Source organism: Lactuca serriola, chromosome 6 (genome assembly GCF_051521515.1).
Source record: "Lactuca serriola cultivar US96UC23 chromosome 6, Lser_US96UC23_V15, whole genome shotgun sequence".
Lineage (NCBI taxonomy): Eukaryota > Viridiplantae > Streptophyta > Magnoliopsida > Asterales > Asteraceae > Lactuca > Lactuca serriola.
This window is the reverse complement of record NC_136413.1, coordinates 74,211,418-74,227,282: the sequence shown is the minus strand read 5'-3', so window position 1 is coordinate 74,227,282 and position 15,865 is coordinate 74,211,418. Positions and strand designations below refer to the sequence as shown.

Here is a 15,865-nt window from a genome sequence, read left to right as displayed (position 1 = left end):
ATGTAGGTTATTCCAAAAACCAACAAAAAACTTGTTCAAACGAAATCTGCAACTGCAGCACCCGATGCAAAATTGATTTCCATGAAATCTGCAACAGTAGTATATACTAATTTTACAGTTTTCAATACTTTTATTTCATCTTTTTTATTAAAATATATGTTTAAATATGTCTTAAATCTTGATATTAGGGAAATACAAAAACCACCAACAAAACTGTTGAGTCTAAGACTACCACTATCAATCATGACATACCAAAAGTTTCACCAAATAATCTCATTCTCCAGGTCAGTGTTTTTTTACATGATGAATATACATTTCTGTTTTTTTTCCAGATTATAACATTACTTGTCATTGTAGCCAATCAAGTGTAATCTATCATATCCGTATAAAAGGAACATCGTTGCTCGCTGTACTATTCACTTATCATCAGAAAGACAATTCATTCATGGAGTTCCTCTACAAGATGATTGTTGTAAAGTTTCCATTGATGAAGTGGTTGTAAAAACTGCATTTCTACCCCATCAAACTGGAGAATTCAAATTAGTTGAGGATGCATATAAAAGTTTTGTTCCATGGCCAAAATACCTTGTGCAAACCGAGTTAGAGGTTTGTTTCAATATGTCCAATACTTTTTGCATTAAACTTTATTTTCTTCATAAAGTACTATACTAAGTTTATGATGAATTAATTTTATTGGTTTCAATGTTGTTGTTATAGGTACCAGAAATCATATCACATGAAAAATCAACAAAAAGGAAACCAACTTACATATCATTTGATGCCCTTCTGAAGAAGACAAGGAGCAATACAAACAAAATGAATGTCTGGCTAGTTATGTCTAGGTTTTGGTTTATGATGTGTTTGATTTTTTAACTGTTATATAAATTCTTTAAATTACGAAAATTTTCCTTGCTTTGATATTTTAATTAGGAATGTAATGTATATATGGATTTCGATTTCAATTATTATTAATATAAAATTATGAATTTTGTTTGTGTTTCATATTGTTGTGTTTCGTTACTTTAATTTAAAGTATTTTCATGTGTCTAAAATGTATAAAAAGTAATAGTAAATAGTAAGTTATAGTGGCTGTAGTATGATTTTTGCCATGTTATATACATTTTTAATGTCTCTAAAAATATACAATGGTTACTTTACATCAATTTGTAACGTGGGGCTAAATGGTTAACAATAGTCATAATATACAAGAATTATGAGACTACAATTGATTTAAAGTGATGTTTATTAAAAAAATTGTCACTAAGTTAAACAATAACAACATGGAAAACAATATATGTGGCAAATAAATACCATAATTGATTGTTGTTGAGACTAAATACTAGCAAATCGTCACATAGATCATTAACTATATGTGTCCATTTACTGAACACGGACATGTTTACCGTAAATTATATGTGTCTAAAATATACCCAATAGTCTTAATACGATACCGAATTGTCCTTAATTTTAACAAAATGTGTGACTTTATAATACTTATGATTTTAATTCACTTCTTCGTTTGTCTCTATACGTTAGGTTATAGTCACAAACGTTGATTGTTTTTTGTGACTAATAATTAGCAATTCGTCATATATGAAAGTAAAGTACTTGTGGCCATTTAGCAAACATGATCACACTCACCATAATTAAAAGTTTACAAAAGATACACAATAGTCTTAATAAAATTAAATTGTGTGACCATATGTAAGAAAACAACTACACTAAAACATCATGAATGTCGCATTTTGGTGATATACAGTTACAACGTTAAATAAATATGTGTGACTAATAACTGTTTAACGCTACAATATTGGATATTTAAGAAACAAAATTCCGTACACATTTGCTACACTTTTATACTACGGCCACATGTTTTCATAGCATACAGACACTACATTTTAAAGTGACCATGAGACCCATACGATGGCGTCACCTTCCGTCACACTTCCAGTGAAAAAAATAAAATGTCACTATACGCATATAGTCACACTTTTTTGGTGTGACTGTAAGTCATTTTTCTTGTAGCGGTACTGTGTTTTTCTGGGCTACAATCTCTTATCTTGGTCTTCCAAACGTCAACATACTGTATCTCGGTCCAGTGAAAAAGATGAATACTGTGAAGTAGCGAATGTTGTTGCTGAAATGTGTTGGATTTGCAATCTGCTTCTTGGCTTTCATTACTATCTTCAAAGGGCTACTCTTATTTATTGTGATAACATAAGTGCAGTATACATGTCTGCCAACCCAGTTCAGCATCAACAGATCAAGCATATTGAGATTGATCTGTATTTCGTTCACGATAAAGTTGCAACAGATTATATCTGTGTCGTACATGTGTCACCATCTTCTTAATATGCTGACATTTTCACTAAGAGTCTTCCATCACCTCTTTTTCTAGAGATTCGGTCCAGCTTGACCGTTCGGTATTCCCCTCCCGTTTGCATTGCGGGGGGTTGTTAGCAGATCATTATTTATGTATTCTTGTATTATTTTCCAGTGTTATAAAGCCTATTTGTATTCCGATCAAACTTTACTGCTTCGATATGAGATTCTACTTTCACATTGGAAGGTGAGTTTGTGGCAGTGAAGAACAAATTGGCAGTGGCGTTTTCTCGCACCAGTGAGAAGCTTCTAGATCGATGTTGAGCTTTTGTTTGCGATGAAGAAAAAGGGAAGGCAATTTTCTTTTTAGGTCGCTGAGTACAATGAGAATAGTCCTCATACAAAACGACACCTCAACTTATTTTACAAAAATTATATTTTATATTTAAAAACGAAAATTAAAAGTAAAATCCTTAAGTGGTATGTTGCTTAAAAAAAACCAAGGTTATAAATAACGTAATGCGTGACTTGGCGGCAATGTCAAACCTCTAACTTTTCTGAGTCTTAGCGAGCCACGTCATTTGTAAGACGTAACTTAAGACGACAATTTGTATACAATTAATATTTTTATATGTATTTTCAATTATTATTCTATTTTATACACATATATGAGTTAAGGTGACGTTTTGGTAAAGTTTGGCCGCAAAGATAAGCTTTGGAGCCATGGCGAGCCATGAAGGAGCCATGACGAATTTTTCAGAACTTTGAAAAAAACTTACAAAGGACAAGTCTTTCTTATGGTTACCCGTTAAAGCTAAAATAAATAAATAAATAAATAAATAATAATAATAATAATAATAATAATAATAATAATAATAATAATTTACTGTCGGTGTAACCATTACTAAACACATCCTGTATTTTATAACAAGTTTACCAACTGTTTCCTAACGGAATTCAAAAGTTTTACCAATATATATTTGTGAAATTAAATTGTAAATTTGTTGATTTTTGTCGGTAATCCATTGGTATACTGTAACGGATTACCGACATAATGCATTTTGTTGTTAAGCTGTGGAAATACCGTCACTACAACCCTTATAATTAAGTTTTCTTATTTCGTCGGGAATCGGTTGTTATTCCGTCGCTTTTTCCGATGGATTTTTTCCGTCGCTAAAATTCTATCCAAAATACCCTTTTTTTTAGTAGTAATTAATTATAGTAAGTAATTTGAAAGTTTCAAATTAATATTAATATAATAAAACATAATTATCTATCATTAATTTTTTTAATAATAAGTTCAATATAAGAACGTATATATAGATTATTAGACGATATATAATAAGCTTCTTTAAAGAGTTTCACGTCACGTGACTTTAACTTTTGCATTCCATAGTGATTTTGACCGGTTTTCCTCTTAATAAAAATATTACTTTTATTTATTATATTTGTTATACTAGTTTGTTTTGCCGCCTTTGGCCGTCACTTGGGGTGTAAATGCTGCCATCTACTTGCATTATTGTACTCAAATTCATCAACTGCAATAATGGCACAGCTAAACAACCTGGGGTCATGGTGGTGGGAAGCGATGAGCAGCAACAAAAACGAGCTTACTCTGGCCATTTCAACATTAATCTTGATTGGTGTGTGGTACATATGGAAATTTTCAATGTCCTCCAATGGTAGGCCACCATTGCCACCAGGTCCGCGTTCCTTGCCACTTGTAGGCTTCCTTCCCTTTCTTGGGCGTGATCTACACAAACAGTTCGCCAACATGTCTCACAGTTATGGTCCCATTTTCAAGTTCCACATCGGAAGCAGACTCCATGTAGTGATAAACAGCCCCGACTTAGCAAAGGTAGTGGTTCGTGAGAAAGATGAGATCTTTGCGAACCGTAATCCATCAATAGCTGCCTTAGCCATCTCTTACGGGGGACAAGATATTGTATGGTCAGACAACAATTCAGATTGGCGCAACCTTCGTAAGATATTTGTCCATGAGGTTCTAAGCAACAAGAATCTTGAAGCATCCAGCTGTTTCCGAAGAGATGAAGTGAGGAAAACTATAAAAAATGTTTTTAGTAAAATCAGGACATCAATCAACATTAGTGAGATTGCTTTCTCCACAGAGGCTATCGTTCTAACGAGCATGGTTTGGGGAAACACTTCAGCCCAAAAGATAAAAGGTAGCAATTTTGGATCAGAGTTGCAGATGATTTCGTCGAATATTGTGGAGCTAATGGGACAGGCGAATGTTTCTGATATATTCCCAAGTCTTGCATGGCTTGATCTACAAGGGGTGGAGCGAAAGGTGAAGAGAGAACTTCATCAGTTGGATCAAATGTTTACAAGAATTATTGACGATCGAATAGAATCTAACTCTAAAAAATCAAAGGAGGCAGTTGGGCATGAAGGAAAGAAAGATCTTTTGCAGATCTTACTGGAGCTCATGGACCAAAAAGATGCTGTATCAATTAATCTCACCCAAGTGAAGGCACTTATCCAGGTAATCATTACCTTTTTCTAAATTACGTACGTCAAATCAGAGATGATACTCTCTCCGAATAGTTTATATTTCGTAGGGTCTCATTAATATAGATATAGACATGAAAATGACTCCGCACTTTTTTTGTTTACTTCGAATGAAAAAATAGAGATATGGCTAAAAAAGTAGTTGTGTCAGAACATTATGGTTGCAGGAACAGAAACAACGACAACGCTGATAGAATGGGCAATGGCAGAGATAATGCAAAATCTTAACATAATGAAAAGGGTTCAAGAAGAATTAGAAGAAATTGTAGGACTTGACAACATTGTCGAAGAATCTCATCTCCCAAAACTACAATACCTAGATGCAACTATTAAGGAAACATTGAGGTTGCACCCAGTAGTCCCTCTCATACTCCCCCGATCACCAAGCCAGGATTGCATGGTAGGCGGATACACCATTCCAAAGGGTTGTACAGTGTTTCTTAATGTTTGGGCCATCCATCGGGATCCTCGGTATTGGGACAATCCATTGGAATTTAATCCAGAGAGGTTCTTGGTAAACAAATGTGATTTCATAGGGAGCAATTTAAACTTTTTCCCATTTGGATCAGGAAGAAGATCGTGTCCAGGTGTTCCATTAGCCGAGAAAATGCAGATGTATATCTTGGCGTCGCTCTTACATTCATTTGACTGGAAATTGCCAGAGGGTGAAGTGCATGATCTGTCTGAAAAATTTGGAATTACATTAAAGAAAAGAGAACCACTCATAGCTGTCCCGTCGCCAAGGTTACCAAATGGGAGCCTTTATATGTGATCTTGGTGGTTAAAAGTTAAAACTATCAGTTTGAATTCTGCTCATGGATGAGTTGTTATTTCATGTATGGTTCTTTTAGAAAAGAGCATATTTATATGTATTGTTATGTTGATCGAATGAATTTCTAGTTTGGGCCTTTAATGTCTTTATGACTTTTTGAATAACTTTCGTCTTGTGAGTATTGTGTAGATTGTTAGTTTCATAGAGGTTAAGCATGCTAGTGCCATGTGTTAACGTTGTATTGTAAAGATTGAGAGAATTAGGAGAGGCTTTCAAAGTTTTCTTTGATTTCTTCAACAAAGTTATAGAGACAAAACTAATATAAAACTGAACTAAGCAGGAAAACTCAAAATAAGTTTCTAACGCAAAATAATTTAATTACGTAAAACCCCCATAACTACCAACAAAATTATAAGGCAATATCTGAACAAGTGGACTAACATCCCCTCAAGCTAGAGGGTAAGGAATTAGACTAAGCTTGTGAAACTACCTCGAGCTAGAGGATAAGGAATTAGACAAAGCTTGGAAATAGTTTGAAGATCTTTATAAGGTCCATGCAACGCCTTAGTGAAAACACCAACTAGTTGATTGGTAGTACATACATGTGACAAGGAAATCAAACCACTTTGTAGCTTTTCCTAAATGTAAATGACAGCCTAATACATTATGCTTTATCCTTTTGTGAAAGATATATTTTGTCATTTGTAATGATCTATATACATCAGCCACAATGCCAGATTGTCACACTTGAGAGGGATAGTAGTTATTGCTGGAAGTTGGAGTTCGTTATTAACTCGGCTCACCCATGCTAATTCAGTGCATACTCTTTGTATTGATTTGTATGAATTCAACTTCAGTGGAGGATAAAGAAACATTGACATGTTTCTTTGACTTCCAAACTATAATGTTACAACCAAGTTTCAAATTGTAGAATAAGCAATCATTATAATCGGTCGACATTGATTTTGATTGAACTGAATCAAGAATTGAACTGTAGAAAGATCACGACATGCCTGCAATAAAAAAATTCATCTTGCCAATGAGTTATCGATACACAGTGGGGTGATCTTTAAATCGGTTGTCCATGAGAGGAAGCAAATGAAGCATTACTAGTAATTGCATTGATGTGCCAATAGAATCAATCATCGACTACAATGTGACAATATATTTAATGAACTTTTTGTTGATGAACCACCATGTCACATGACTAGTAGAAAATAGACCTTTAATGCCACACACTGTGTGTCATTAAGGGTACATATGACACAAAAATTGTGTCACTAAAGCTTCCGTCACAAATAAAAATGATAAATATGACAAATCTGTGTGTCATGTATTTACAACATGTGTGTTGATGGTGTAATTAAATTTTCAATATTTTTTTTATAAATTGTTGATAGAGATTTTGTATGTCATGATTTTTAACATCTTTTATATATAGAACATATATTATTTTTAAGTTTACTGATATATATTCAAATTAAATCACACAGATAATGTCACATAATAAAATATAAAATATCATACATAAAAATACAATCCATTGTACAAAATATAATATACCAAATAAAAACAATCATTCAAATAATATAATGATATATAGTTGTTATGTAATTTGGAGAATTCAGAAAAGTGGTAAATGTTGTTTCCAACGTCTTTTTATTTTGGAATGTGGCTAAAACAATAATAGTTGTTCATCACAGTTCAAAAATGACAAAATTACAAAAATCATCCCTCTGGATTCTCATTCTTTGTAGGTAGGTTCCAACCCTTTATAAAGTTATGCATTTGGTCTTTTTTTGAAAAACGTAATCATGGAATAAGTCATTTGAGTTAACAATCGTTACTTTGTGGTTATCAAAACCCTCACGTATACGAGGGCAGAAATGTCTTTGTGCACGACCGATTATTTTGCAATTTATCAACTAATAAGTAACAGTTTTAATTAATGAAGCATATAAACTCATGTGGAAATATTCCAATGTTACGTGTGGAAAATGAAAAAGATAAGAGCCACAAGTAAATGTCATGCAAATGTCTACGTAGTTGGTGAAGGTGGAAGCCAAGCTAGGTGGTGGCTAAAGGTCATGGTTATGTTTGTTTTTCCAGATGGTCTTTTCTTGTTTTGGGAATATTTTGTTGACGCGTGTAGTATATTGCCAGTGTTTTGTTGATGAAATGTTATGTTATGATATATGTTCATGCTAATAATATATAACATATGATTGTTATAGGGTCACATTTTAATCAAGTAGGCACGTATTGACTATTTATTATTAATATGATTTTAATGAATAATCAACTCCTGTATTTAATTAGGGAAATTATTATTTTATGAAAATAATATGTCTAGATTTCTAGCTAGTTATTATATCATATTGTAGTAGTTTTGGGCATATAATATCACTAGACATAACATGCACATTAGTTATATTAGGTATAGTGTTGAACATACGTTGGTGTCCCTCTTTGTTGACTTCGGCCGAATCCATCCACAAGGGATAGGTTGTTGCTTGTTTCACTTCATACTCCATACATGATGTCTCTAGTTGTCCATCACTTATCATTTAATGAAGATTATGCATTAGATCTCCTTTCTGAGTATAAAATACATACACGAGACTTGCATTTGAGACTACTCATTTTCCCTTGGTTTTATCTCAAAACTGTAAACTCCTCTCACCTTCTCCATTTGCTCTGTTTTGAAGACTAGTTGCAAGTTTTAGTCATGTTGAAGTGCTTCTCCTTTAGTGCATAATTTTGTTTGGCTAAAGAAGTTAAAAATACAAAATGGAACTACCATTCCTTTTTTCCTAGTTCTTGATGGTGAAAACTTGTAGTGAAGATCAAACTTCTTGTTCTTTGTTATCTTCATGAACTCCCAATTCCAAGTGAGATTAAAGGCTCCAAAACTTGTCTTCATAACATCCTTACATTGTTATAATCTTTCTAGTTCACATAATTGGATCCTTTTGGTGATTTTATTAAAATGATCTTAATATAAACCATTTATTTTTAAATGCTCTTGTTTTTCGTATAAAACTATTTTATAGAAAAGAATTATTTTAAGCTTCCCAAAACCCATTAGTTAAACCTCATGACTTATGGTTGCACTACAAAAAAAATGTCAATAGTGACCAAAGCGATATGGTCACTAACAATAGAATGATCGTCACTAAATGAATTAGTGACCAAAATTACGGTCGTCACTTTTCGTCACTATAGGTCCGTCACAAAACCGATTTAGTGACCAAATATAAATATGGTCACTAAACAGTGACTAAAATATACTCGTCACTAAGACTTTGACGACCCGCTTCGTCACTAAATGTTGTCACTAATTAATGAATGTCGTCACTATTTTACCTATTTAGTGACCAATAAAAGTTGTCACTGTTTTATCCGATTAGTGACCATAGAAAGTGGTCACTGTTTAATCCAGTTAGTGACCATAGAAAATGGTCACTGGTTTATCTAAGTAGTGACTATAACAGGTCGTCACTGATTTATCCTATTAGACACAAAACGGGGTCAATAATTAAGAAATTATTGAAATATTAAATGTCATTTTTGATATGAAATATAGCAATATCCAATTAGACAAAAGAAAAGACAATCCTATAAATTTTTACAATACAACAACCAAATAAATCTTCACATTTATAAAATGAAAATTAAATGTCAATTTTAAAAAACAAAATCCATACATTTTATCCAATATTTCAAACAACAAACATATAAAGATCGATGTGGATTAAAAGTAAATTCAATTGATCAATGCAATTGAGATAAACATGAAAGCTCACTCATCATAAATTCCGTTTTCTTATTTTGCTCCTCTCGATATTCTGCTCTTCTTTAATTACACGAATTTCCTCCTCCAAGGCAATTGAAACTATGCCAACAACAGGTGGAACTTGATTAAATGATTTGTTCTTCTTATTTCTAATGATAACTTTCTGCAACAATTAAAGAAGTGAAAAGGATTATGTCATGCAAAATGTAAAGACACATGGAGATTTCTGTAATTATGGGAAGTAAAAACTTAGGAACCATTTCTGTGAATTTTGCAAAATAAAAAAGCACAAGGCTTGTTTCTGTCATATTTGCAAACCAAAAAAACAGGGACCATTTCCGTCACTTGTCCACACTATTACACATGGACCATTCATGTATTTCTGCAAAGTAAAAACATAGGGACCATTTCTGTAAACTCTAAAAAATAAAAAACACAATGGTTCTTTCTGTCATTTTTCCAAACCAAAAAACCCATCGACCAATTTTATAATTCTACAAAATTGAATACATAGGGACCAATTCTGTAATTATGCAAAGTAACTCAATGACCATTTAAGTCATTTTACCATTTCTTGATATAATTTGGCAAAGAAGTAAAAACCTGAAATTCTTCACTTGCCTGTTTTTATGCTGGTTCGCCAGTTGTGTTTATTACAGCATCACATATCTGTTTTGTTAAGTAAAAAATGGTAAGTTTTGAAGCAACAACTTCCTCACCAAGAATAACCTATCAAAAAGGTTAAAACTATGTAAATATATGTTTATAAATAACTCAATCTAATTTGAAATGAGGTGTAACAATTACCATATTAGGATGTGATTGCAGAGTGCATTCCAAGGAAACATGTAAGGCCTTCTGACCCATTAGCCGAACAAAATAATAGTACTGATCAATGAAGAAAAAACATTTCTTGAGTGCTTAATTTTTGCTAAAAAAGTAAGAAAAGAAAATGAAACTTTGTTTCAAATGTGTGGATTACCTTCTCAGTAGAAAGAGCATATGTGCACAGGTTGCTAATGAGTTGAGAGTCAACCTAGAAAATAGTCAAGAAAGGTGACATGTCTATAATGATTCTATATATCTTTAAAGTCAATTGTTGGATGCATAATGATACCTTGCAAACTGTATCAAAACCAACATTAGGTTCCATAAACTGGTTCTTGAGAATCCATTTAAAGTAACAGGTACTCTAACCACCTGCAAAATTCAAAAAAAAAAAAAATTCTACATTGATGCTATATACAAAAATAATTTGATGAAAAACATTCTTATTAGTTAAAAATCTTGGAAAAGAGAGAAAGTAACTGACTCAAATACAACAATTTAACAATGAGAAGTTGGAAAGTGATTGAACAGGTAACGATGTATGTCTGGATAAGAAGCATGGTATACATATATAGTCTTTCTTTTCTAGACAGAATAAACTGTCTAAATGAGACCAAATGACCATTTTACCCTTATATTCAAAAGAACAAATCTCATAATATTCATCATCAACTTTAGCCAAGTTTTTTTACTTAACTGCTTAAGCCATTATGCTGAGATCAAGTAAAAAAGAAACAACCAAACCATGTATATTCGTCGAGACATTAGCTAGAAAAGAAATAGTAACGTACTTATAGTTCTTTACCACTAATAGAAATGTACTAACAATGTACTTACATTTCTTTAACAATATGGCTATAGAAATGCACATTAACTGCTGTTATGTGACATAATGTTGTAAAAGAAGCATGTATGTTACTATTATGGTTTACAAAATAAAGTACATTGCCTATGTTGGTAAAAAGAAGGAAGTACATTGATTTCTCTTACCATTATCGAGCATATATAATAATCCATAAAAATTCATATGAATAAAGGAAGTCAAGGCTTACTCTATTCAGAATTCTTGGAAGCACAAATCACCCGCACCCCATCAAATTTTAACCCTAGAAGTTTCCCGGTAATTTCAAATTTACTGCAAAAAGGGGAAAGACTAAGTAAGATAGAGGATTCCACAGTAGTTTTTTGAAATTGGAACATTACCTTCCCAGAGCGAAAAGAATCAAGAGTCTCCTTTTGCAGTTTGGAGACATTGCATCAACCGATGATGTTGCACTACCAGTCAAATATGAAACATTCAAATGAGACAAGTCTTCAACTCTCTTCAAGATTATGTCAATGACTTTAGCTGTTATAATTCTTTCTACAAAAATGAGGCATAATACTTTTGTAGCTTCCCTGAAAGTAGAACCAACAAAATAGTTATTACAAGGATTAACTCTCAATTCTTTAATAAAAAAATGTATTAGTTACCCGAATGATAGGAAAAGTTGTAAGAGCTGATATGATTTTGGTGAGATATAACCAGCTGATACCATGTTTTCATAATCACATCCAACATCTAGAATATTTTCATGGCCTGAAGAAATAAACAAGAATTTAAAAACTAATCATTCATAAAATTATTAACTACAAACCATGAATAAAAGGTTCAAAAATAGCATATACCATTTGGCAAAGATTCCCCAATGATAGACCACGCTTCCTTAAGAAAATAAACACACTTTGAGCAGATTTGCTGAAAGAAATCACATTCTTCAACGACTTTTGGGGAGTGCTCTATAAAAATTTTAACATCCTATCAAGTAACAAATCATAGATGATATAAGTCATAAGAACAAGATTCCTTACTAGAGATTTACTCTTTAAATTGCATAAAAAATACATACCTCATAAGCATACAAAAGGCCTAACTCATCAACACAACAAATGATCTTAGTGTAATCATTAAACAATGTTTTTCTTAGAATCTCATGCTTTTCATCCGTATCTTTGTAACTACTTTGCAGTGACACTTGCAACTCAAGCACCCGCGCTTCAAACTGTATATAAAAAAACAGGGGAACAAAAGAAAATGAAATGATTGAATTCTCAAGGTTCAATTTTTATTGTAAAAAAACGTCCATATTTTTATAATATTCACCTTGAATCTTGAGGATTCCAGTTTAGCTTTTAGTTTTGAATGAGAAACCTTCACATTCACAAAGCGAATTTTAATCAAATTTTAATCAAATTTATGTCAAAATTATGAAAATAACAAGAACAAAATAAATAAAATTAGGTCAATTGATTACGCTCATAATAACATAGATTCAATTGTCCATCTAACCGTCTTTCGAAATCTAATCCAGTCAATGAAATCACCAGGGCTGATAGAGAGAGAGAGAGAGAGAGAGAGAGAGAGATACCAAAGGATGGGGAAGGAGGCGGCGCCGGTCAGTGGGAAGATGAACCTTACCACTAGCAGCTATGTTGCCGTTTTTGTGCTATCACCGCAAGTAAGAAGTGGCGACGGTATCGAGGTGAAGGAATTCCTTCCCCAGGACGAATTCTTCTCGGACTTTGTTGATGACATCCTCGATGACTTGGATATCGACGCTGGTAGTCATCGAACTTGCCATTTCCCAAATCCTTGAAACTCTCGGCTGACACAAAAACCATAAGCAGTAGAAATTGGATTTGGAGTTGACGAATTGGAGATTGGGGAAGGTTTAGGGCTTGGAGATGGTGGAGGAGAATGGTGGTGAAACGATGGAAGAGGTTAGTTTGCATACAATGGTCTAACATGTCTTGTTACTCATAGTTTCTATGATGAGTCATATTTTCACCTTGAGGTTTGATGACACGTCCAATTTATCTACTTCTAACATATGTCGGTCAGTGACCACTATTTTATGGTCACTAACTGTTTTTTTAGTTTGTATTTCAATGACCATATTGTGTCGTCACTACATGCCCTTTAGTACATGCCGTTTAGTCAGGTTCAAATAACGAAAAAGATTTAATGACCACTATTTTTTATCACTAAGCCTCTAATGCAGTGACCATTTTTTTGGTCGTTAAACTATTTTATTTTACAGTTAGTGACCGGTGAGTGACGACAATTATAGAACCGGTCATTAAACCTATAACAATACCAAAATTCAGTGACGACTTAATATATAGTCATTAAATGATGATGTTAGTGACAAGATTTTAGGTGGTCACTAAAAAATTAGTCACTAAAAAGGACTTTTCTTGTAGTGTTGTTTTGGTTTTTATTACTACGATTAGGATTAATAATAGAAGTTGGTATCCTTATTTTAGATAATGTAAGTGTAGCATGTGGTTTTGATATTTTTTTAACATATGTTGATTAACATTTTGGTTTTTGTAATTACACAATTGGGTTTATCTTATTTTGACATGGATATTTGTGGTCCTTTTAGTACTTTTATCAAGTAAAGCAATTGCATAAATTTAACATCAGCCTTTGTGGTCATTTTGTTCTTTGGATGAAATAAAGAAATTGCATAAATTTAACACTAGCCTTTATGGTAAAGCAATTGCATATAAATTATCATTAATATTTAAGGCCGGTTTATATGTAAACAACAAAAATTTACTAAGAACCTAGGTCAAACTATAAAAAGTCACCGATCCACCCAAAAACCACATACTTTTATTTTACTTCAAAACACTTAATCTCTAGCACTAATACCTAAACAAGTTGTATAGTAAGAACCACAAAAGACCCCAACTTGAAAACAAAACCATATTTATCGTGAAAATCTCATTCTCTAAATCCTTGCATGATGTCTGCAAGTTGATTTTTTTATAAATAGTCTAGGTACACCTCGTATATATGCGATGATAAACCCACCCATCAATACCACAAACAGAAACCTTGAAAAAAAGGAAAAAAAAAACAATGGTTATTTATTTATGATATATCATGAAATATTAGATGAAAATGTATTTATTTATCTTTTGAAGGTAATCTCACTACAAACAAAATGTCATTTAGTGACACATGCTTTTAGTGACACTTAGTTTTTGTGCCACTAATATAAGTTTTTAATGACATTTTCCATATGTCACAAAAGAAATAACTAGTTTTATATTATTCGTGCAATGTTCAAATTGTGTCATATAACCCGATGAACTAATCCTTCTATCAAAAAATTTCTAACACCAAGAAAATTCTTTTCCCTCCAAGCATAAATTAGAATCTTGCCATTGAAGTTCGTCTTCCTCTTTAATGAAATTGAAATCAGATTTTTCCCTCACCTCAAACGATATCTCAGTGCTCGGAATTCAGGTATGATCTCACCCTCAATAGGGTTCGTCACCATATATTTCATTCAATTAATCTTAGGTCGTCAGCTACTTAATTTCAATCAATTTCAATCTCCATGTACAAGTCTCTTATTCAATTGTTTTTTCTTCTTTTTGTGCTTTTTCTTTGTTGTAGTTTTTCACCATTAAGTTATCTTCACTAGCATGTATGTAGAACCCTTGTTTTTAACCCCCCCCCCCCCCCCCCCCCCCGATGCTCATAACGATGCACCTCAATTTCTTTTATGGTTAATCATTTAAATGCATTTTTTGTTGAAATGCATACCATGTTTTCGATTAAATGTCGAACAAAAACCAATCCACCAAAGTTGAATTTGTTTGCGTTTTGAGTGCCTGAATCCGTTTTAATCCGGATGAAATTCATCCATTCCTTTTGTTGTAAAGAAAATTCCATTTGTGCAATGAAAGACCATCTACTGGTAGAAGACCCTAATTAAAGTAGAAGTAGGTTTTTCTAATATCTTCTTTTGCTATCTATTTTGCTCATTATGTGTAATTTGACTTGTTATTTTTTTCATAATTCAGAGAGCAGGGAAAATGAACATGATACAAAATAGTGGTTAGTAAATATAACTTAAAAATTTTGTTCTTCCATTGATATCTGATAAATTGTTTTCATAGTTTCAACGTTTTAATTAGGAAAGTTGTAGAAAAAAGTGATACATGGATTTGGCTGAAAAGGCTGCAAATTTATCTCGACATGGCATAAAATCAGTGTAGTTACCTCTTCCAACTAGATATGTTGCTCCACAAGGTCTTTACGAATTAAAAGTAATTATTTTGTATTAAAAAATACATGGAATAATTTAAAAGTGTTCATACATTTCATAGAATAACTTTAGGGTACATGCCTTCTAATCTATATAAATAGAATTCAACATAAGAGACACACGAGGAGCTAAACTATTACATAGAGGAGATGCAAAACCACAATCTTCTGGTATTATTTAGTTATCTTTTTTTTAGTCATCTTTTTTTTAGTCATCTTTTTTTTCAGTTTAGAGGAATTTTTGATGATACGTTATTCTTTTTCCTATACATTTAAAAATGATAGTAGAATAAATTACATGCTCTGAATCAATCCTATAACACATATCTTCCAAATTGGATCACTGTAGTGCATAAAATAGTCAAAGACATGATTTTTGGGAAGAACAATGTTTCACGATGTGACCACGTGGAGGTCACAACATAACGTGCCACATATAAGAACGCATATCTAGAAGAATGTCACGACATGACGTGAGTATCATCATAACGTGACGATGACTGTTCTA

At 32.5% G+C, this 15,865-nt stretch overlaps 1 protein-coding gene across 1 annotated transcript; it reads left to right on the top strand.

The window, feature by feature from the left end:
* Positions 1 to 3,866: 3,866 nt before the first annotated feature.
* Positions 3,867 to 5,800, top strand: LOC145057999 (flavonoid 3',5'-hydroxylase 2-like). Its single transcript, XM_079005919.1, has 2 exons — positions 3,867 to 4,828; positions 5,006 to 5,800. The coding sequence occupies exons 1-2, from the start codon at positions 3,869 to 3,871 to the stop codon at positions 5,624 to 5,626; spliced, it is 1,581 nt and encodes a 526-aa protein (XP_078862045.1). The 5' UTR covers positions 3,867 to 3,868; the 3' UTR covers positions 5,627 to 5,800.
* Positions 5,801 to 15,865: the final 10,065 nt, after the last annotated feature.